This window comes from Argentina silus (genome assembly GCF_951799395.1).
Source record: "Argentina silus genome assembly, chromosome: 10".
Taxonomy (NCBI): domain Eukaryota; kingdom Metazoa; phylum Chordata; class Actinopteri; order Argentiniformes; family Argentinidae; genus Argentina; species Argentina silus.
Window position 1 is genome coordinate 3,873,308 of NC_139664.1, and position 24,426 is coordinate 3,897,733.

At 46.2% G+C, this 24,426-nt stretch overlaps 1 protein-coding gene across 1 annotated transcript in view; it reads right to left on the reverse strand.

The window, feature by feature from the left end:
- vwde (von Willebrand factor D and EGF domains) overlaps positions 1-16,660 on the reverse strand; it is a gene marked incomplete at both ends in the record, with an annotated part of 19,048 nt that extends 2,388 nt beyond the window's left edge. Inside the window, 25 exons of the mRNA XM_083678581.1 lie at positions 183-278; positions 745-840; positions 1,051-1,146; positions 1,822-2,259; positions 2,477-2,728; positions 2,982-3,119; positions 3,457-3,676; positions 4,121-4,377; positions 5,070-5,184; positions 6,053-6,157; positions 7,291-7,458; positions 7,784-7,920; positions 8,173-9,071; positions 9,302-9,498; positions 9,662-9,935; positions 10,077-10,150; positions 10,532-10,746; positions 11,216-11,408; positions 11,631-11,720; positions 12,451-12,683; positions 13,425-13,490; positions 13,970-14,201; positions 15,104-15,294; positions 16,374-16,502; positions 16,624-16,660. Of these exons, the coding sequence (XP_083534707.1) occupies positions 183-278; positions 745-840; positions 1,051-1,146; positions 1,822-2,259; positions 2,477-2,728; positions 2,982-3,119; positions 3,457-3,676; positions 4,121-4,377; positions 5,070-5,184; positions 6,053-6,157; positions 7,291-7,458; positions 7,784-7,920; positions 8,173-9,071; positions 9,302-9,498; positions 9,662-9,935; positions 10,077-10,150; positions 10,532-10,746; positions 11,216-11,408; positions 11,631-11,720; positions 12,451-12,683; positions 13,425-13,490; positions 13,970-14,201; positions 15,104-15,294; positions 16,374-16,502; positions 16,624-16,660 (4,948 nt within the window). The remainder of the gene's footprint in view (positions 1-182; positions 279-744; positions 841-1,050; positions 1,147-1,821; positions 2,260-2,476; positions 2,729-2,981; positions 3,120-3,456; positions 3,677-4,120; positions 4,378-5,069; positions 5,185-6,052; positions 6,158-7,290; positions 7,459-7,783; positions 7,921-8,172; positions 9,072-9,301; positions 9,499-9,661; positions 9,936-10,076; positions 10,151-10,531; positions 10,747-11,215; positions 11,409-11,630; positions 11,721-12,450; positions 12,684-13,424; positions 13,491-13,969; positions 14,202-15,103; positions 15,295-16,373; positions 16,503-16,623) is intronic.
- Positions 16,661-24,426: the final 7,766 nt, after the last annotated feature.

Here is a 24,426-nt window from a genome sequence, read left to right on the forward strand (position 1 = left end):
CACACACAGTTACACAACTCTAAAAGACAACAAGCCACTTTTCAAGCCACTCAAACGCACAACCACAAAACACTTTGACACACAAACAGGTTTTCGTGAGGTAAATTAATACACAGATTAGATCCTAATAGATAAACACATTCCAGGATGTCACATATCAAACGGGTTGAACGATATCTCACTGATTTCACATCTTGGTCCCACATAGCCGTAGGGGCAGGTACAGAGGTTTCTGTCCAGACAGGTCCCTCCATGTTGACAGCGTGGCTCACAGTTAGCTAGAGAACAACACAGGAGTACACAGTACAACACAGGAGTACACAGTACAACACAGGAGTACACAGTACAACACAGGAGTACACAGGTCATAACATTACAATACAGTGGGAGAAGAAAACTAACATATGTTTTCCCATTTGTAACGATGTATGAAACAACAGTCCGAAAGTTTCGGGCAAATACATGGCGGGTATCACAACAAACCAGGGGTCAGTTTCACAAAAACTTTGTAGCTTAAGTCCATGTATTTGCTGACCCCTGGTTTGTTGCGATTTGCCTGAAACTTTCGTTTTCTTCACACATTACAACTGCCTTAGAAGTGTTATCATCTTGTTTAACTTCTACTTGAAGATACATGACAAAGGGTTAGCCTCTACCTGTGTTCATGAGGGTTTGATACATCCACTTTTGTATACAGTGGTTATAATGAGAGCTCACACTGTAGTATTTGTGGGGTTTTATTACCTTCCTCACAAGTGGGCCCAGTGTAGCCCACAGGACAGTCACACACGTTGGGCTTCAGGCACTTCCCTTGGTTCTTGCAGTCAGGTCGGCACAGAGCTGAAAAAAGGGGGAAAGTTCGATGAAAGACGACAACTTCTAGGCGTAGTTCAAAACAACAGAGAGTAGGGAACCAAATGTTGAGTGGCAGAGTTATTTTTGAACCATTTAACATCTGTATAAAACAGTAAAATTTAACATCTGTATAAAACAGTAGAGTGCAACCAGCTTGCTGGATCGACACTGGCTGTCCTTAGCGTCCCTACTCACCAATGTGGCAGTTGTATCCAGTGTAGCCTTCTTTACAAGTGCAGGTGTTGGGTAGAGAGCACTCCATGTTCCTTCCACATGTATACCGACACACAGCTGGAACACACAACATGGCCGACAGATTCATTGGATAAATATCTATATCTATACAAATCCTACTCATTATAACGTTCACATTGTGTAGTTTAATGTCTACTAGGTGTTTACTGTATGTTGGTTTAATATTTGGTATTAAATGCTTTGGTATTATATGCCTCTAATCCCTCTGGGATTAAAAAGTACTACTCTGCTGCTATTCTCCACAAACCCAGTGGCCAAAAAGGCTATACAAAGTACCCATTCAGCAGAGAAATGACTGCCCAGATCTGGGCCACGTTTGTTTTCCACCGGCATCTGGATGTGGCCCTAGTACAGGTATTGTTCTCCAGACCAGAAGTGCAATTCTTTAGTCTTATCTTTGCCATGAAAAGGCCAGACCTTAGGCAGCATGTGGATGTGGCCCAGGTCCCAACCACACTCAGACCAAAGATGGCCCAGTAGCTACAGGAACGTATCAGGACCACATTCCTCATACCAGAGCAGGCCGACAGCAAGTTGCCAACTCTCAGCCAGGGCTGGCCCATGTAATACTTATATGTGCCAGCACGAGACCAAATCTGGCTCACAATCGTCTGCTGACTGGGTATTTACATGATACAATACATCTTAAAAAACAGGCAGATGTTTGGATACAAAACAACACGCATGAAAACAAAGAACAAGATGGCTGACGTTTGCATGTGATTCCATCTCCAGTATAACCGTAGGGGCAGCGGCCACATCTGAAGGAACCGGCGACGGTGGGTTCACAGGGCACGCCGGGGAAGCAGGGAGAGTCTGCACAGGTTACTATAGGAGACGATGACCCCCATCTGACCCAGTGGGTGAGGTCAGGGGTCAGGTCCTCTCTGCTGGTCTGACCTCTGTGAACAGTGGGGATGTAGACTCTGGAGATAGTTTGGTCCTGAGTGTTGGTGGTGGTCTTTCCATCAGTGGAGAAGATTCTCTTGGTACCAGAAGAGGGTCCCTCTGTTTTTCTTCTGTCCTCTAGGAATCTCCTGGTCTGGGAGGAGGAGGAGGAGGAGGAGGAGGAGGTAACCTCCTTGCTGGAGGCTGATTCGGTCACCTGGGGACGTCTTTCTCCTCTACTGGTGACTGCAGGCCTCTGCCCTGTAAAACACTGGAAGTTAGAGGATAGAGCTTGAAAATGAAGCCATAATAATGTAGTTTAGTCTTATAAACCATGATTAAGTAGGATATTCTAATCAGCTAACACAGAATATCTACGCCAAAAAAAACAGCATAGCAAATATCTGTGTTAGGAGCCGGCTAAACAAAACTAAGGGGAAACGTCAACATCGTGACCTTGTGATGACCTCCCACTCACCTATCGTCGTGCTCCTGCTGCAGGTTTGTCCGTTGCCATGGAGCCCAGGTGGACAGGGTCCACAAATGTAGCCTGAGGACACGTGCGTGCTGTCGAAGCACTGCACGCCTGGGTGACAGGGCTGTCTGGAGCAGGGGACGGGGCCAGCTGCTTTAGTCCTGCCTGAACCCTGGTGACCCCCAGCAGGTACAGGGAGGGTCAACCTGCGGGTCACATCGTGGTCATCACCACCACCAGGCTGCTCAGTCTCACCTGCAGGAGGAGAGGAGAGGAAAATACCATGATTATCGGTAAATTGAAATCAAGTGATTGTGAATACAGTGAATATTTGCAATAGGGGTGCTATTGTGTGTGTGTGTGTGTGTGTGTGTGTGTGTGTGTGTGTGTCTTTGTGTGAGTGGTGTGCAAAAGAGAGAGCGAGAGAGAGAGAAAGAGGGAGAAAGAGGGAGAGAGAGAGAGAGAGAGAGAGAGAGAGAGAGAGAGAGAGAGAGAGAGAGAGACCTACGTTTACAGCTCCTCCCATCACCAGTGTAGCCGTCTGGACAGGAGCCACAGGAGAAGGAACCCAGCGTGTTGTTGCAGCCCACCCCGGGGAAACAGGGCTGGGAGGAACACTCATCTACGTCCTCTCTACAGGTACGACCTGAAACACAAACACCAGCCTACATTCAACTGTACGACAGATTACAGTAACCTTCTCATGGTGATGGTGGTGTAATGGTGTGGGGAGTGTTTTCTTGGCACACTTTGGGCCCGTTTAATACCAATCAATCATCGCTTGAATGCCACAGCCTGTTTGAGTGTTGTTGCTAAAAAGTGGTGTGTGTGTGTGTGTGTGTGTGTGTGTGTGTGTGTATCTGTCTGTCTGTCTGTCTGTCTGTCTGTGTCTGTGTGTGTGTGTGTGTGTATGTGTGTGTGTGTGTGTGTGTGTGTGTGTGTGTGTGTGTGTGTGTGTGTGAGTGCGTGCATGTACACAGTACCGGTCATTCCAGCAGGACAGATGCAAGAGAAGGAGTTGGGTCCATCTTCACAGCGGGCCAACCGACAGGGGTTGGGCTTACAGTCGTCTATGTCCTCCTCACATCTGCCCCCTCTGAACCCATCAAGGCAGACACACCGGTACACCCCACTGCCCGGGGGGAAGTTAATGTTGGTTACGCAGGAAGCTCCGTTCAGACAGTCACAGGGGCGTACAGAGACCTGGGGGACACACAGAGGAATGAGTCAATGTTTATTAAACAGTTTGAGTTCCATTCACTTGCAGTTTGTCTGGTCTTAGACACATCATTAGGAGATAAGAGGTAGGTTGGTCCTCATGTCATTCACTAGAAAATAAATGGTGTACTGGCGTATGAGGAAATCCATAAGTAAGCGACTAGATTCACCTGTCTTGTTATCAGGCTCCTACCAAAGCTTCAAGCGTATAATAACAAAGGTTAGTGCGTGCTTTGGCTGCTAGACTACGCAGCAGTCAAGGCAGATTGCACATCTTGAGCTCCCTCTTGTGGTGAACTGAGACACCAGCACTGATATGCCCAGATGGAAAATATCTCTCGGTTGTAGTCATCTGTCTTTTCAACCAACCTGCAAAGTAGAATTTCTCCTTTACCTGAATGACAATAGTTCACCTTCATAACGTCATACCTGGACAGAGCCATGCGTCTCGGCATTGCAGTCATCCGACACAGCAAACTGGAAGGTCTGTGTGCCAGTGGAGGTAGCGCTGGTCTTCCAGATGAGGAGGCCCGCAGGGGAGAGCGAGGCTTCACTGGGACCTGGCTCCAGTGTGAACAGCACCGCCGAGCCCTCGGGGTCCAGAGCCTGCAGCTGGTACACAAAGTTCTCCCCCTGGAACGTCTGTAGATGCCCTGGGACTGTCTGGAACACCGGCGGCTTGTTCTCTGACAGGACCACACACACACACATTAGACGCAGGCACGAACGCACGCACGCGCACACACACACACACACACACACACACACACACACACACACACACACACACACACACACACACACACACACACTCATCACTGTCAAATTTGACCTCCAGTTTAACCTAACCTGATGGCCTCGCTCAGTTTGAACAAGGAGAGCTGAACAGAAACCAAACCATAACACAGCACAACCAGAGCAAACACATGGAGTAATTAGGGTACCCAGAGGACCTACTGTATATGTTACTGTAATTACCATGGCCCCAATCAGCTAGCATGAACAACGCTGAGACGCTGACACAGAGGTGACAGGTTCCATGCAGCCGGAAGTCTGTTTCACAAGTGTTTGCAATCCACAACACATTGTGGCAGAAAATCTATTGTTTCCATTTACTGTACCTGTGATGTGCACACAGGACATGAACTGTGCAATGCAAACAATCCACAGCACACATAGACACTGTATGTAAGGTAAAACTGAAATGTAGAAGACGTTTCCTTTTACTTGTACAGTGTCCTTGAGTTTAAGAAAGGCACTTTTAAATCGAATCTATTATTATTATTATTGTTGTTGTTGTTGTTGTTGTTATTGTTGTTGTTATTGTTGTTATTATTATTATTATTATCTAGTTTGGAATAGATGACACTCTACGTACTCTCAGCGATGGACCATGTGTATTTGGAGGAGTCCGGTCGGCATATCAGGCAAGGGCTGCTGGGATTGAGGTCGCCCTCTCCGTAACACAGACTGTCAATGTTGCACATCTTATCCTGGGGAGAGATAGAAACAGTGCACAAAATGGCCACAAGGCAATCTAATGTATGTGTTGTTTTTTTTTCCTTTTTAGAAAATAATATCTAACATGTGACCATCAAGATAGAAAGCAGGAACATTTTCTGTGCCAACAAGAGAACACGGCTTGCATTGTTCACCATATACACACCCGTATGCATGCAAGCACACACGCACATACGCACCCATGCACGCACGCACACCCACACACACCCACATACACACACACACATCTTGACAATCAAACTACATGTGGATTGGACAAAATCACCTAATTGTTTCCTGTGTTTAAAGACCCAGCTGAAAGAGGGATTCCTACCAGCTTAAACCTCTCAGCTCACCTACACACTCTCTGGTGAGGCCATGTAAACCTCCTACATACATACTAGTACTAGTCAGTTTCAGTTGGAGACAGAATGGCTTGGTCTAACTCAGGGGCTGTGGTGACTTTTGAGAAGTGCCAGACCCACAGACTAGTCTGGTGAGAGAGTGGCCTGAAATTTCCACACACATTGAGGCGAGCATGTACTTCTACTAAATGTCCTACCACATTATGTGGACTGTATCGGTTGAATGTCAGTTAGGTGTTGAATGTCAGTTATGTTGTTTTCCCAAACACTGGTTTTGTTATTACCTGAGAAACTACACAAGAACTACACCAGAAGCCCTCCTCTGTTTCAACCACTCATACAACAAGTAACTGTGTAACCTGACTTGTGTCATTTCGGTACAGAGGTCGAGATGACATACCCTTGAACAGAGCGGCCTAATTATTTTACTGTTATTATTATTGTAAAACGTCATAACACAACTGAAACCAAGAAATACACATAGAGCGGGACGCACCCTGAGGGTACAGAGGACATCAGCGTTGAGAGTACAGATCTGACAGGCTCCATCAAACAGGGTCAGGATCTTGGCATTGCTGTAGCCATAACCGTCGTTGGACACCTGCCAAGAGAACTGGGTTAGTTACATGAGAATCTCTCACCCATCCTTTCTGTCATCCCTCCTCTCTCTCACCCATCCTTTCTGTCAATCTCTACTATCTCTATCCCCAATAAAGCAGAAATGCCCTAAAAACATATTTAAAAAAAAAAAAGACTGAGGAGAGGGCATTCCCCCTGAATTGTATGGTGGCTGGGGTCAACACAGGTTATAATCCTTAGTGAAAGAAATGGTATAAGTAATGGTATGACAAATGTACAACTTACACTGAGCTTTTTTTCTCTCACAAATGAGCATGTTGAATACACAAAGCACGCTTTTCTGAGGTTTCCTGTGACACAGTGTCTTATCCGGAATGCCCTGGGTGTATGTAAGTTCTAGAATAAATGGGATGAGCCATTAAGCTAACCACAAACAGTGCAGAAAGGAAGTGTCTTTGTTTTAGATTAAACTGATCATAAATATTCTCAGATGTTTACAGAAGCGGACTGCTGTGAGTGTGGTTGCCTACGGTAGCCAAGGCTACAAACAGTACATCTTGCAACCATCTGGTAGGTGGGCAAACAAACCAACCCACTGTCAAACCAACCCACTGTCTTGCACTGTGGCACACATTTAACTGAGGAACTCTGCTATCCAGCTGTAAAGTATCTTTCTCCCCTGTTAATAAAGAAATTTAAAAAATAAAATAAAATAAATAAAATAAAATTTCCTTCTTCTAGCATTGTGACTGCCTATGGCCCCTGGTCTGAGCATTGATTACTTTATCTTATGATGACTGATGGATAGATGATTCACTTACTTAAACAAATTGATTTGTTCTACGTCGCTTTGGATAAAGGCGTCTGCTAAATGCCATAAATGTAATGTAAATGTATAGTGGTCCCTTTGGCATCCTGCACCAGATCAGTGTTTCCCAAACCAAATGGTGGCTTTAGCCACGTCGGTGTTTTGAAGTCCTCTTGGGTCACAGTCCTATGATTGTGTGCCTAGATAATGTCTCCTTGGTCTCTCCCAAATGTTTTGTTCTAGCCCATGTTTGTCTTTTTGAAATGCACAGTACATGTAATACACGTGGCATAATCACATTAATAATATCAAAACAAGACTTGTGATGATGTCAGGCCGTGACTGACTTTGATCTGCCAGCGGGCGAGGGGTCTGTCGTTGGCAGCAGTCTCCAGGTGCAGGTCTGCAGTGGCCTGTCTGTCCTCTAGGGGGAGCTGACACTCCAGAGCCGACACGTCCAGGAAGGTGGCCAGGACAAACTGAGGCTCATCTAGAGTCCACTCTCCGTCCACAAACTGGACAAGGAAAGGGAGAGAGAGAACAGAAGGGGATCATTATGAGCTGTATGTTATAATGATGATAATACATCTCAGAGTACTTTGAACTGTGGAGGTAAGAATCCACCCGCAACTATCACTTACCCCAGTTTACCCACAGAGATTATATTCAACATAATGTTGAATATAAGTAGGCCGACTGAACAGAAAATACAACAACAACAACAACAACAACAACACAACAACAACAACAACAACAACAACAACAACAAGTACAGGGCGAAATAACAGTAACAGTATGTTAATTTGTGGAAAAAAACGCGTCTAAGGTAGAGTACGTCACCTTTTCTTTGACAAATTCACACTTGAGCTCAAAAGAGTCTATAAAGCCTTGGCCGTAGACTTGCACTGTGGAGCAGTCACCCTGTCTGACATCACACAGACCCTCCTTCTCCAGCTCAGTGATCTCAGGAATCTGATCTTTGTAATGCCAAAAGACAGGAGAGACGTAGGAAGAAAAACACAAATCGAGACGTTTACTGACAAAAGGACTTTCACCGTGTTTTGATTTTCAGACCTGTAAAGTCATTATGTCATTATGTTATTTGATTGAAGTTACTTTTACTCAACCGTATTCCTGACTTGCATATCTGTATTGGTTGGTGTGTGTGTGTGTGTGTGTGTGTGTGTGTGTGTGTGTGTGGTGTGTGTGTGTGTGCCCCCTCCTCTTACCAGAGAGCACGCTGCAGTCGTAGGAGCCAAACCCAGGGAAACACACACACCCCCACTCCGAGCACTGTCCGTTCCCGTTACACAGATTAGGACACTTGAGGAAGGCCAGCACCTCCTGATGCTCCCCCTCCCTCCCCCTCTCCTCCACCAGCCTCCTCTCACACTCGTTCTCCAGCAGGGGCAGTGTGGCGCCCACCCAGGCCTGGTCGTCCTTGAGCTGCAGGTCGCTAACACACATAGCCACCGCCTGGCTAACTATAGCCGGGCCTAGGAGCTTCCTGCAGCCCAGCGCTACGCTAGAGTTAGCCACCGCGCGTTGGCACTCCACCCTGGCCTGGGTATGGGTCAGCCCAGACTGGGTGGGCCAGGTGGGGGGAGGGGAGAACTCGGGCTGGAGCACATGCTCATGGTCTTCTGGGAAGAAGTAGGTGATGCCCTCCAGGTCAGACTGGCTAAGGCTCTGGTAGGGAGGGTTGGAGATGTCGTGGTAAGGCTGACGCCTGCCTCGGCTCCTCTGGTGGTGGGTGGAGGCAACTGGTCCATCCCTGGAGCCTGTCAGGGGAGCGCCTCTCTCGCGCGGCTGGGTGAAGGTGCCTCGATCCTGGCTATGCTGGTTGGAGCGCCCTGGGGGCAGCTGGGTCTGCCTACGGTGCTGGTCCTGGCCCTTGAATAACTCCACAGAGCTGATGTACTCGGCTGTGACGTCCAGGGTGGGGATGACGCCGGGGAGTCTCACGTTGCCGTGGTGAGAGCAAGAGGAGTCGGAGCCAGCGATTGGTTGAGATCTGGATCGAGGGGATGAGGGGCGGGACTCTTGTTCACAGTTGCAGTACCTGTGGGGGTTCGGGGCACTCTGATAGGACGGGACGGTGTCAAACAAGCTGGTGCCTGGGAGGAGTCTGTCAGAAGAAGAACACATATATTTCAGTTATAAAAGAGACACATTATAGAAACTTTGACTTGAAATTAAATTGCTCAATGAGATAACATAGAAATAGCTGGAATATTGATCCAAACTGCTAACCCATTTACATCAATTCAAACACATATTGCTTTGCCTGGATCTGCATAATGTCATGACTCATGAGTTCCTAGAAGTCTTGGAACTCTGGAATGGACAGACTCTGACCTCCACTCAGCGATGAACGCTGGTACGTCCTCCAGCGCGTCGCCCCCTGCTGCGTGGAGGTCGTTGTGCATCTGTCCGTCGTATGTCCCACACAGACCCTCAGTGTGAGCCCAGTCTGAGCTGGGAGCCCTCAGGGTCAGACTCATACCCCAGTCAGACACGTCAGCACGCACAAACGCCCCTGACGAGAACGTCATCTACAGCACAGGAAGAAGGAGTACAGCTCAATATTAACAACAGTAAATCTACCCACAACAAGTGAATCAAACCCACAACCTAAGCGTTGTTCGCGCCATGCTCTCCCAACTGAGCCACAGAGGACCACGAGGTGCCCTGGGGACGAGACGACTCTCCACTCACCGTGACCTTGCGACCCTGGTAGGACTCTGTGATGCGGACGCCGCTCTTCCCCAGGTCTCTGTTCCTCACCGACAGGTGCGGCCGGGTGTCCCCCAGCTCCCCGTTACACATATCGAAGGCGACGACGTCCCCGCCGTCCTGCGCCACGAAGCCGCACGCGCACGAGGCGGCGTGCTCGATGCTGCCGCACTCCCACTGGCGCACGTGGACCTCGAACGGCCAGCGCGTGCTCCTGTACAGCACGAAGGTTCCTATCTGGTAGTTGTCGTACCGCCTGGAGTTAAACGCGGTACAGTGGAGCGTTAGTTACTGTGGTGTGTGTAAATGCAGTTATCAATGGTAATTACTTTAATTGCCTTCACAGACGTGTCCAGTGTCCAGTAGGCGACCGACTGAAAGAGTGTGGCTGAAGTACCTGCCGTCAAACGTGACGATGTGAGGGTCGGTGAAAGAGTAGCAGTAGGCAGAGGGAACATCCTTCACTTTGATCTAGAAACACATAGCAACAAATAGCATGTCATTGGCTACATGGTCACATTTGTGTTATAACACGACAGACAGTATGGGTTTGTTTGGCCCAGACTGTTTGTGTTTGGGCACATTTTACAAATATACAGTATTGAGGCAAGTGAAATGGGTCAGTAACCATATTTTCCTCAACCACGAGTGGTCTAGTGAGGTTTATTGTGTGGCTCAATTGGTAAGGTTGTGGCTTTGATTCTTGCAATCGCTGTGCTGTAAGGTGTGGCATATATTCTATGGTTATATTATTATATTATATTATTATATATTATTAATATTATATATATTATATTACAACTACTATACTTCTATATTATTGTTATTATATTAAAACTTCACAGCATTTACCTGTACACTCTGTGGCGTGTAGCCATTCCACAAGAAGTTGTTTGTGACGATGGGCTTGACAGATATCTGGGTGGTCCTGTCCCCGTCCTTCACAAAGTCTGTGACAGCGCTGAAGTAGAGCAAGGCCTGGCTGCACACACCGCTCCTGCAGGGGCTTTGAGAGAGCTGCACCTGGCAGGAGGACAAGGCCAGGTCTGGACCCTGCAGCTCCTCACCTGACTCACACACACACACACACACACACACACACACACACACACACACACACACACACACACACACACACACACACACACACACACACACACACACACACACACACACACACACACACACACACACACACACACACACACACACACACACACACACACACACACACACCAGAGGACCAAAATTCACCTCCATCTGTCTAAACAGCTTTCATACCATTTACTGTACATGTCATATGACTTTCAGTTCACTTGTGTCCCACATCACTTGTGACACCATTTCACACAGACAGTCAGTGACAATGCATTCTTAACAAGTAGACAGTGTCATAAGTGATTATGTTGTCATTGGGAGTTTAGTTTTTTTAACCACTTGAAAGTGTTGAAAATACGTGTGCATTAACCCTCCCAGCTAAGACGGTGGACTCTGGTGATAGTGTGAGTAGTGCTGGATTACTTACGAAGCCTTTACCTTGATTGCTTGTGGCCAGGTGTAGGGAGATGTAACACTGCTCTGTGGATGAGGAGGGAGAGGAGGGAGAGGAGGGAGAGGAGGGAGAGGAGGAAGAGGAAGCTTCGCCCAGGCAGGGGACAGGAACGGTACTCTCCACAGCCAACTCATACTCTCTCCCATCTTCAGATAACGTGGTCACCTCAGGTCTCAGCTGAAGGAAACAAGTCACAGGAGGAAAAGTGACGACTCCAAACAAAGTGAGAACTGCTATGTACGCTACACACATGTACTGTGCGCACACACACACACACATACGCGCACAGGCATGCACACACACACACACACACACACACACACACACACACACACACACGCACACACACACACACACACGCACACACACACACACTCTTTGGTGCACTGTTTGATATACCCTGATCCCAGCAAAGAACTCCTCACTCTCCACTGGGGATCCCTGAATGTCCGGCGAGTCCAGGAAGAAACTGGAAGCGCTACAGTATATCTGACGGGAGACAGGGAATGACAGGCCCAGCCGTTAAAGCACAGAGGAGGCTTCAGTACAGATGTTTAAAAGCCTTTCTAGTCGAAGCCAGGTCACAAACACGATACCTCGGTAAAACAAGATGTCCGACCACAGAGCGCCATTAAAGGGTGACATGGTCGTATATCTTTGATAGCGGGTGGCTGGCTGACTTTTCAATGAGTACAGTAGCTGCGCATAATTCACTTCAACGTTCGTTTTCCTCTAAATAACTTGACTATTACAACTACAGTATTTGATGAGAGCTGTTCTATTCATTGAGATCGGGCCAGCTATTTCTATGGTTGGATTTCTAAGGAACGACTTATATTCTTTCTGTCAGAAAGTTTTATATGTGTACCAGTGGAGGCTGGTGGAGGTAGAAATCGGAGGACGGGCTCATTGTGATGCATGGAATGTAATGAGGAATGGTACAGTACCAAACCATGGTGATTAGATTTGCTACCACTCCTCATTCTTTATTTTCATACTTGGTTTGGAGTAGTCACTTTTCTTCTTGTGACATGTTTTGCTATTAGTTTTTTATGTCCATGCACCAACCTCACCAAGTCACTTTCCTGTATGTGCAAATATACTTGGCCAAATAAAAGAATTCTGATTCTGATTCTGATTCCATTCCATGAAATACAATGAGCCCCTCCTCCAATTATATCCACCTCCACCAGCTTCCCCTGAAGTGTACTGTACCTACCTTATCCCCCAGTCGGAGGTTGATCCCATCCAGCTCTATGAAGGCGGAGGTCTGGACGGTGGTCTCCTGTTTGAGCTCCTCCTTCCTGCCCTGGGGGGAGAGGCGGGACCAGGCCACCACGTAGCCCAGGGAGCTGTTCAGGCTCTGGCCCTCGAAGCTGCACTTCAGGTAGATGGTGCTGCCCGAGAGCTCAGCCATGATCTCAGGCACCGCTGGGGAGGGAAGCTGTTTGGCTGGAGGAGGGATCGGAACATTGGTTAATCTTGCCTGTATAAATAAAAAGAAATACATTCATTGGAGGTATGAGATTGGGATGACAATAACACAGTATCAACCTCCTGCTCTACTGTACAGCGTGTCTAAAACACACAGTGCTGGTTCCCTGGACACATGTTAAGCCTAATCCTCCCTTACAATGAAAAAAGCCTGCATATCTAATGAGAGGTTAACTTTGTTCACAGGTGCCTGGCAAATACACCGACATATACAGAAAGAAAATCCCAAATGTAGCTATTGACAAGGTCAAAAAAGTAGCCACCTTTTCCCCATTTTCAGTATCTCTCCCAACCAGATGATCCCTATAAAAGAGGAGAGTAAAACTATACACCCCCATGTCCCCCCCCCCCCCCCACCACCACCACCACCCCCCCTTCCCTTTCCTCACCCACATCTCTGCCGGCGCCCTAAAACCTGCAGAGGGATAATTCATAACCTCGCCAAGAGCTGTCGCCATAGCAACGGGCCGTGGTGGACGCGGTTGGAACACACACACACACACACACACACACACACACACACACACACACACACACACGCACGCACACACACACATGCTTAGCTCATTAAGAGGACCTGTGAGGGGGCCTGCCTGTAGCGGCTGCATTCCACAACTCTGACCTTGATTGTTTTGGTGTCTGCTTCAATGAGAGCCTCCTGCAGAGCCAGACAATGCAGAGAGGTGGCGAGCTGCTCACCTTTACACGCTCCGTCGACATCCACCTCCTCAGGAGCGCAGGCCACGGCCACCGCGTCTGACATCTCTGCTGACAGGCAGACAGGACAACTATTAATGATGTTGGCCACTGATGTTGGGTATGTAGTTAGTATCAAAACACACTGTGGTATATTAACACTCATCAGGCATCTCCATTTACAGAGTCAAATACACCGCTGCTAAAGTAGGTCAACCCTGTGTTGTAAAACTCAAATCACACTGCAAAAAGCTCCCTCACATCATTTATTATTCTACTTTGCTATTTTGTTCATATTTTGTTCATACTTTGCTTATATATTGTTGTTTTATGTCCCATGCACCAACCTCACCAAGTCAATTTCCTGTATGTGTAAATATACTTGGCCAAATAAAAGAATTCTGATTCTGATTCTGATTCTGATTCTGATTCCATTCCATTCCAGCCTTGCAGACGGTCATATATGGTCATACTCGGAGCTGACGCTCTTAACGCTGAACCTTCTCCCCATCTCTATAGCGACAAGGTGAGATTCGGACCTTAGGTACCTTCAGCACAGTAGCCCATACAGCCCTGGGTGGGCTGCAGCAGGTACACGTAGAAGTCTCCGCAGTTGCGTACGGTGACGGGGATACGGAACAGGCAGCAGTCTTTGCTGCTGCTGAGGAAGAACTGCCAGGCGGCACAGGCGGTCAGCTGTTTGACCTCCAGGGGGCGTGGGAGAGACTCGCCCTCCCCCAGAGAGAGCCACACGGGGGCCTGGGTCCCACAGTGGTTCACCTGCACCCAGCACACACACAGACATAAAGACAATGGATCACTCACAAATTATTAACATCGAAAATCTTTAATAATAAAGATATTATCACCACAAAATGTCAATAAATGCAGATTCAACTCCTTCCCTTCATTCTTTCTACACATGACTGATACAGATGGACAAACAGCACATACAGGCATCATAACAGGAGTAGAGGTAAAGACAAACAGCACATAGATGTTCAAGAAAATGTACACCTGGAAAAATCAATTGCCCTATTATATAACATCACCGTCATCTGTTCAGCCTCCACCAACTCCTGTGTGAGGTCATCCACCCCTCCTGTGAGAGCAGAGACGCCCTGGGAGGAGGAGGAGGAAGAGGAGGAGGAGGAGGCGGAGGAAGCTGACACCTAAGATGGATCCTTCAGTCTTCACAGCGGGGAACGGATATTGTCTTCTCTCTCTTCTCTTCTCCTCTCCCTCTCTCTCCGGTCCCTTACTTTCCACTGACACCATTAGTCCATAAACGCAGGCCCTGTGTTCACTTCAAAGAGGCAGCACCACTGCTCACATTACCACTGCACATACTATTTACTCTGTGGGGGGGGGAATGCTGAAAAGTACTCAAATGAAAGAGGTGGATTTATCCTGTGAGTTTATAGCTAAGCTGCATGAGTGCCAAAGCATCGTATCACGGGAAGTCGATGATTTGCAGATTCAATTTGTGGTTCATTACTAGGATAATGTTTCGCATTACCTCTCTTTATGTTTGTGTCGTTCACATACTTTAACATTGACAGATGAGCCGGCATATTGGTAATGTAAAACACCGATGCACACAATGGTGATGGATGGGGTGAGTTACCACCTGACCTTACGACGTAAAGCACTCTTGAATGCTGTCCGCTGGCATAATTTACCTCCACACATTTGGTGGGCATGCTGGCGGGCTTGTCAAAGATCTGGAACTGGTACCAGCCTGGTGTGAGGGAGTGGTCACAGATGAAGTCCTGCAGGGAAGACTGCTGCAGGCTGTGGGAGCTGAAACTGGTGCTGCGGTAGGGGTTCTGGAGCAGGGCGTGACCCCCCGGTGCACATTCTGGGGGAAGTACTGGCAACACACACACACACGCACGCAGGCACGCAGTACACACACACACACACACACACACGTACACACACGCACACACACACACATGCAGCACACACACACACGCACGCACGCACACAAGCACGCACACACACACACAAACATTTAAACATTTCAGTGAACTTGAATGAATGATAATGGTGTCTTTATGCGTCCAGCCTGAGTATGCTGCATACACACTGTACACACACAAGCATTATGTTGAATCTGCAATAAAACATAACATTCCAATGTCAACAGATTATGCAGTAGTGAAACTGATTTATAGGCCTAGTGTAATAGTTTTATTGTTTTACTGTAAGTAAGACAAATCAATGCACATTAAATCAAATTTATGAAAGTAAATGAAACCCTTGCAACCAGGGGTGCCTAAAAGAAGAGGAATTACGGTGTTGTTGAAGGAAAATAGATGATCTTGAGATGGAAAGTCATAATGTAATGGTTGGATTCTCAGAATAGAGAAGGGACACGTTGTTGATGTGAAATACTTGAAATGATAGTGATACAGGCATATATTATTTTAAATCTAAGCCAGCATGCTTGCATGGAGTGTGAGATAGTATTCATTCACACTCCATTTGTGACATCACAGAGTCATCATTATATGCATTAATCAAAAAATGACTTCCATAAACAACTACATATTTTCAAAAAATATTGTTTATGTGGCATAAATGTTGAAATTACCAATGAAAATGGACCCTCATAATACTTTCAAGAATAACACATTTCTACTCGACTCAACACAAGGTAAGCCTTTTGTTTTGAAGCTCACTGACTTGCAGTGCTATATGTCTCAAAACCACTTGTAGCAGCTTAGGTTGGCACCCATCATTGCACACCTTCCAGTACATTGAAAAAATTACCTAAACAATGTTTGTACAAGTTTTGGAGGAAAAACCTTTTTTTTTAATTATCAAGAAAAATTAATATCTAAGTATCTAAATACTTCATTCTGTATCATTCCAGGAAACAACATGCAAGGACAGATAACTCTGGTCATAGATCACAGCACCATACCACCGACTATTACAACCCACCTATTGCCTCAAAGTCAACATGCTCATCCTCCTCATCCTCCTCCTCCTTATCATCAATATCTTCATCACCTTCCTCAAAACCTTGGCGTGCGTTGTACAGTGCTGCCTGCAAGTGGTCATCCCCCTCACCTACCAGTTCACAGAATCTGGGCAGCGGTACCTCAGAGGATCAGGGATATCTATGTAGGTGCACCAAACATGACCACAGCACCAATAGACACAAAACTGAAGACTGAAAATCTTGCACTACCATTGGACGGGGACACAGGAAGTGGTGAGACGGTCATTACTGAAAATGAGGAGGAAGAGGCTCAACAGAAAGCGGCAGAAATGATGACAATTGAAAAGAAGAGGGGCATCATTGTAGAGGCTGGTGACAGTATTGACGGCTTGAACAGTAAAAAGAGGGATGATGAAAGGAAAGTAGAGAAGGAGAATAACCCCAGTCCCAGCAGTGTTGTGAAAAAGCCTGTCCCTTGTCCTGAGAAAGAGGCTGAAGTTGGAGGGGGTGATAGTTCAGCCCCAGGCACAGAGGATTCCTCATCCAGATGGCAGAGAAATAAGGGGGCCAAGTTAGGGTGCACCCAAATGGTCTCTCAACCACCCAGGAGCCGACTGGGTCGGCAAATGATGCAGTCTGTCCAGGTCTTCCACAAACTCGGTTCTAAAACCCAAACATCTGACAACCCCAGCCCCAATGACCAGAATGATGAAGATGTATTTTTGATAGACAAAGAGCTGCTGGACTTTGAAACAATTCAGGTAACTGTCACGACATCCGACTCTTCAGTGACAGAGATAAGAATTACAGAGGCTGTGGATGGTCCTGCGATAGGTTGCCTTCAAACACTTGAGAAACTCCAAGCAACACTCTCACCATCAAGAACTGCCATTGACAACCCAATAGTCCCTGTTGTTAGGAGCAATTCTAATAACATCCCTTCGCAAAAACCCACCAACTCCACCCTAAACCCCTCCTCCCTCCCTTCTCTGAGCAGACCCACTCCATCAGGGAAAAGAATCCTCCGCGACCCCACAAACCTCGATTGCTCTATGTCACTCCAGAACCACACAGGCCACCTCCCCAACCCTCCTCTCAGGAGAAGGGGCTCCAATCGCAGGTCTGGTCGGAGGCTCATGTCCTTACCCGTAGCTTACCATAAGATGACTTTTGACCAGCTGCTCTGGGGGGACTTCCCCTGCTCCTTCCCTAGTCCAAACCAGGCATCGGTGCCCATCTCACTGTGGCAGAGGGAGGAGAGGGAGGACATGCGGAGGAAGGCCCAGGAACAGAGGGAGAGGGCCGCCCGGATAACCAAGCAGGGCCTGGACAACAACGTGTTCATAAATAGAGGGAGGTACACTCTGGAGGAGTACCTGGACAGCTACAGTGGACCCAGCCGGATCCTATGCAGTAATATCGCCTGGAAGAAACTTGTAGACATATGTAACAAATGAATGCCTTGTTTGATACAATATAAATGTGTGTGTCCTGTGTCAACCTACTGTGGCTTACAAGAAGACATGCCTCTCTTCGTGTGCTGTAGAGACGGTTGACATCAACATCTTCTATATATATGCACATCCACTTGAACTGTCAGGTTTCCCTGTACAGCATGGATGTCTATGTGTTGTTAACTTCCTATACAGGTAGGCAATACACATTCTATGCGGTTCAAATTAAATGACATGATCCCAGCTGGGGGCAGTCAGGGCGCTTGGAAGTGTCTAGTATGAGGGGATCGGTTTCAAAACATCGCATCTCCAATAATGATCAGGGACTGAGATGAAGCCAAAGCTAACATCATTATTATTAATGGGGTTCAGCGTCAAGCAAGATCACTCCAGTCCAGGCAGGATGTGACTGCTAATGTCCATATGGTCCATTTTAAGACTCACATGCATTCACATGAGAGGTATCATAAAAGGAATACGAATATGAGGTACTTGGTATTCAATGGCATGTGGTCATACACTGTTGGGGAGATCATCATTTTGCTCACGATAAGCATGTTTAAAGCAGCTTCAAAGGATCTCTTGACTTCTCGTTTAAGGTCAAAGCAGGAGGAAAAGTATTTATTTGGAGCATACCAAAGCAAGACCTTGGGGTGTTTGACAAAAAAAAATCTAAATGAAAGACATCCTCTCTAAAACTTTGTTGAGAGAGAAAAAAAGAAAGCCTACAGCAAACACAGCTGTTCCACAATGGCAACGTTTGTGGTTGCCGCAGTAACATCAGCTTTGTCCACTTCAGTATTAATTGTGATGTCATAGGTATTGGTGTAGCAACATTCTAAATTGATGGACAGAACTGTCATTTGACTTGATTGTCTCCTCTGAAGTAGCTGTTTGGCTTTACAAATCTGGAGACAAATATGAACTTTCAGCACAATTACCACCCCCAAATATTACAAGAAGATTATGGTAAGTGTATGCAACTTGAAAGTAATTTGTTGAGTAGTCTATAATTAACTATGACCACAAAGCAAATACAAATAAAGACAGAAGATGCAACACAATAATGACTTGAAAAATATGATTTTCATGCATTTCAAGCTTTTAGTAAAAAAACAAACAAATGGATGTTAGTTAATTTCTCATATATTATACCAAACTAATTGTAATCGTCTTTATCCAGGGCATCCTTCAACTATTCCTGCGCTGGCACACATCCCTACAGTCCCCAACATCTTCGGAAGTATTGGCCAACCATCTCCAGCACTGATGAACTATGTCTACGCTGCACAACCTCAATGCCTCCCAATCATGCCACCTGCGCCAATCTGGCCCGTCTGGCCCCCTGAGCCATACCACTGTGTTCCATCCCTGGGGGGTGCAGTACACCCCGGGCTAGTGGTTCATCCCGGCCATCCCGCCGTTCATCCCGTTATGGAGCTGGAGGAAGAAAATGTGAGTAGGAAGAGGCAGAGAAGATCCAGGCTGCGGACCGGAAGAAATCCCAACTCTTTCAGCGAAAAGTACAGGAGACTGATGGAGGTTATGGGCAAGACTGAGACCAAAATGGATGATGACACTGGTAACACCAAAGACATGGTTAAGAGACGGGGAGCCACGAAGATGGCGCAGAGTGAAGCAACGGAGGGCCAAGCAGAAGAGACAGGCACCTCTGAAGGAGGCTCCGTACCTCTGAAGGAGAATGACATGGGGGTAATGGATCGTCTCGCTGATGAGGGGAAGAAAAACAACACCTCAGAAAGTGATGAAAACGCAAAGAAGGATGGAAAGAAAACCCCCAAAATCAGACCCGGGAGGAAGAAGAAATCTGATACTGTAAGTTCAGCTCCTGACAGCAGCGGCTTCACAGAGGAGAGGAGGTGGGTCTCTATGGATGTTAGTCAACTTGTTGCGAACGAGAGCCACGGTCACTTCTCTGTGGTGCCAGCCTCCTCATCTGTGCCTGTCCAGAATAAAACAAGCACGAGCAGCCATGTGAAAAGCGATATCCTCACTGACCGTGTCACCACGGCGACAGGAGGACACGCCATAGCAGGAGATGACAGGGGCTTTCAGAGCACTCCTAACACCCTTCATTCTCAGCAGCACCTGGTCAGTCCTGGTCAGCACCTGGTCAGTCCTGGTCAGCACCTGGTCAGTCCTGGTCAGCACCTGGTCAGCCCTATCTACCCGCGCCTAGACTGGAACCCTCACTGTCAATGTCTCGAGATACCCTTCGGCACCATATCCCTGTCAGAGTGGGCGGCAGTCATGAACATGTTTCTCTTCCCACCTTGGCCCCAGGAGTCAAAAGCCTGTACGTGTGGAGCCACAGCGGCCGGTTCGGCCTCTGCCTCTAGTGACAGCAGGACAGATTACCATGACAATGAGAGCACTAGGTATGTGCCCTTGGATGACAACGCCATGATTGATGAACAGGCCTCAACCTCTTCGAACGCCACACATCTACACCGATCTTAGCAGATGCACAGTTTCAGATAATCAAATGCTTACAAAGATGTGTCTATATGTTTATCGATAAAGCCTAATAAAATCATCATTTTCAGCATTCACATTGTTTGTCTGTTAGCTTTTTTTCAATGGCTGAATGCTTTCAAAGTGGTGACATTTTGAATCTTGAATAATCATCTGATAATTAAAACACATACCCCAAATACTGTGTTAATATTCAGTATATGCATTAGAATGTAAATTGTCAATATTACTAGAGCAGTTTGCAACCTATTTATTGCCTGAAGAAAGTAACTAATGCTGTCACTACATTTGTATCCATATTCTAAATGATTAGAATACCATTACCTAATTTCTTACCTGTTTGAGAGTACATGGTTTTTGAAAGTAAAATGACAAGGCAAGAAAGAAGTTCCAAAACAATTTGAGGTCTCATCGTCCAGCAGCCAAAGTGCAGCCTTCCAAAATGACCACTGACAGTCTACAGTTTTTCCAAGGTCTTCACTCCTCTCAAAGGTAAGCTCAGCTGCAGCCGGCGCTTTTCAAAAGTACATAGTAAAAAGAGCAAAGAGTGGCTGAAATAATTGTAATTCGAGGAAATTGTCGGATTTTCAAAGAAAGTCTGTAGATAAGATGTTCGCAAGGGCTGGTAAAAACTTCGGGAAGGTGGGTAACACTTCTCCGCCACACCGGACTGCGGCGCGTGACCACAAACTCCTCAAGCAGCAACAGCATCATATTAGGAGGGGCGTCCACTTAACTGTACTCCTTATCTCCACCAAATCTACGATACTGCCGCGACTGTTTTGTCAGGAGGATTACAGAGATCACTCAGCTGCAACAACAACATCAAAAAAGAGGGTCGTCATCAAGACAGTGGTCATTCGCTGAGAGAACTGGTAAAGTTCAACTGAAGTTCATCCTGAGCAGACTATAGACTTCCCAATCAGTGACTCAACCAAAGCCCAACACACAAATGTGACTGCTGGAGTAGGCTGTTCTTGTAGTAAATGTATAGGATAAAACCAGAACTAGTGTTACTGTGGTTGACTCATACAGTATGCTTAACTTCCTCAGAATAATTGTAGGATACCAATTAAATGTGTAGGATAAAAGATTAACTAGTTGTTATAGATTGTGATTGACTCATATGCATCACTTCCTCAGGATAAGTGTAGGCTACCACGACATGAACTGTCTGTGACCTCTACCCAAAGCACAACAGATGATAACATTGTTGTCAAAGTGGATGAAATAGTCATACACAGCCAGTGCATTTATTAAGGTTTTAACAAATCTACAAACAAAGAGCAACAGAAATTAGCATTTGCCTTTCCCACTAGATTAATGAGCATACCTTTGGCATTATGCAAAGTTGACACCTGAGCCATTTGACAAAGCATGTCAGGTAATTTGCCTTATAATTATCCTGAGTGCACTATAATTACACATTCCATTCGCCCATGTAAGAGTTGTAAAGTGAAACTGAATTTACATTTTTCCTGTCATCCCTCAAAATGTGTTGTTTTATCTCCAGTTTTCCAGGGACAAACCCCGGGCGATAATGATGCCTGTCCACTGGGCAGTCATGGGATATTTCATTAGTCACAACTCCAAACCACAAAACCAGATGGTCGTTTAGGCCCACTGTATCACTTAGGGAAACGGTGTACGCCAAAGAGTGGGATTTTGGATATGCCAGATATCACGTATGTCTCCCACTCTGAACCCTATGTTTCCATTTTCACTTTAAAGGGCATTGTGCAACCGTTTCCCGAGGCACGGAGAGCTTTCCAATACTGATGTGTCTCTCTCAGGGCTTGCTAAATGATATGATATCATTCTTAAAGTTTGAAGTTTCGAGATTTGAAAATGTATTTGCGTATGTCTGAGCCCGACTAACACTGTGGTGAAGAAGATCCTAAAGCAGGGGGAGAAGACGAGGAGCGGAGAGAAGCCAAATCTGTTCAGGAGACTTGCAAAGGTGTCCGATCACCAGAAACCATCTGTGTTTATAAAGACTGTGTCCTTTTTCCATTGGCGCGAACATCATTCAAGGAACCAGTCCCGCTCGGCCATCTGTTTAAAAATCCTAACTGTTGACATGACATGGCAGAGTGTGAACCAGTGACTCAATCAGGTTGTGCAACACAGTGTGCCTCTGTCATTGTTAACTAAAGAAGACGAGGCTGCAGCGTGATACTGTAGTGCATGAACACCCAGTTATACATCACTATCAATGTGCTTATTTTCCTCATAGCAGTTTTCAGAAGCTTCAGAAGTCCACACTCGTCAATTCTGTGACGCAATCCAAAAACTTCAGTAATAGACCAGTCAGAGGGCTGGAATTTCTCTAAAGATCATAGAATGTTCTGTTTTCACAGGACCTGTTATGTTCTTCTGTAGGAGAGTGCCCTGACTGTCTTGTTCATTCTTCTCCCTCTGACTCCCAGGTGGCGGGTGGAACAACCACTCCCTCGTAAATCTCCCGGACCATCAACCTGTGTGAGCCTGGAATAGCTATCAGGTAAAACTTCAGTGTGTGTCGCAGACTTATTCCCCCTATGCACACTCCCTCCCTCATAACCAGTAATTAGGTCAAATTGTTTTCTTGAAACTCTGAAGCTAGTCTCTCGTGTTGTGCATTCCCAATCAGTCAAAGGTTTTTGTCATGTACAGTAATCATACATTTGTTTATACTACGTACAATCGTTTTGGAGCAGTTTAATTAGTCTAATCTATGGAATAAACAACTTATAGGTGTCACAAACATTACATGTAATTGCCAGTTTGATTGTTCCATCGGAACCCATTACCTCATTGTGTGCAATTTCCCTCCATTACAATCAGTTATGCACACTTGGGAGTGCGGAGAAAAAAACAGCACTTCCCATACCTCCTGTGGGAAATCTGAGATCAGCCAAATGAACTGTTGAACAAAACCCGTTGACCTCTGCCACTTACCAAACTCCTGATTGCACAACTTAAAGTGTATCAGGACAGCATAAAGGGCTCGATGAAGACGTTTAAAGATAGGATAGGAAATAAACATGACGATTCACACATAAACAAATAATGTTTGCCCTCAGTAGTTTGTTGAACACAAAACAAGGGTATCTAAACACACACCGTTTTAAAGTACAACAGCACAGTGGGTAGCCTACTAATGCAAGGTTTTAACCATTCCACTGACACCACAAAGGAAGCAACGGTAATGTAGGTAAAAAAAAGACACAGCAGACCCATCATTTACGGTTGTAGGAAAAGCAAATGATAGTGACAGCTAGGCCTTACTAGGCCATTACTGGGCTGACATTGTCCATGTGGTAATGACGCAACATGTAAACCACTCCAGAGGCCAAAGCCAAGCCACACGTTACAGGTCTAGACTTGCTCACCTGCCTGACCCGCTTCTACTTATTGTTGTCTCTCTCTCTCTCTCTCTCTCTCTCTCTCTCTCTCTCTCTCTCTCTCTCTCTCTCTCTTCTCTCTCTCTCTCTCTCTTTCTCTCTCTCTCTCTTCCTCTCTCTCTCTATCACACACACACACACACACACACACACATACACACACACACACTCTCATAAAAACACTGACCAAGGATTATGTGATACATATTTTATCATCAATTACCAGGGAAGGGGGAAAGTGCTGAACGAGTGGCAGATTGGTTTGGAAAATGACTAGATAATTAAAATCAGCACTGAGTAGATTAGCTACAGTACAGTATATCTGTCAGCGCAGCTAGAAGGCATTCTATAGACAAAAATGTCATGATGCAAAACAATGAAAATGCAAACCACTGTAGATATATCTGACAACAAAGACAATATAGATCCTCCCACTTGTTGTTGTTGTGTCCTAAACAGTTTGTTTACTGAGACATCTACACCATTAGGTCTTCAACAACTCTCCTCCCAGTTGCCTGTTCCTGAATATCCACCACTTGCACAGAGCTTTTTTAATGGGTACAAGTCTTTCCTTTTTCAACAGGAAGACATCCCCCTGATTTACACCTCACCCGAGGGTGCTTACTCAAACAAAGGGTGAAAGTACTTAATCAAGCCCTATGCACTAGGGGAGAAGTGCCTCCCATGAACCCTTTTGATCAACATGGAGGACCATA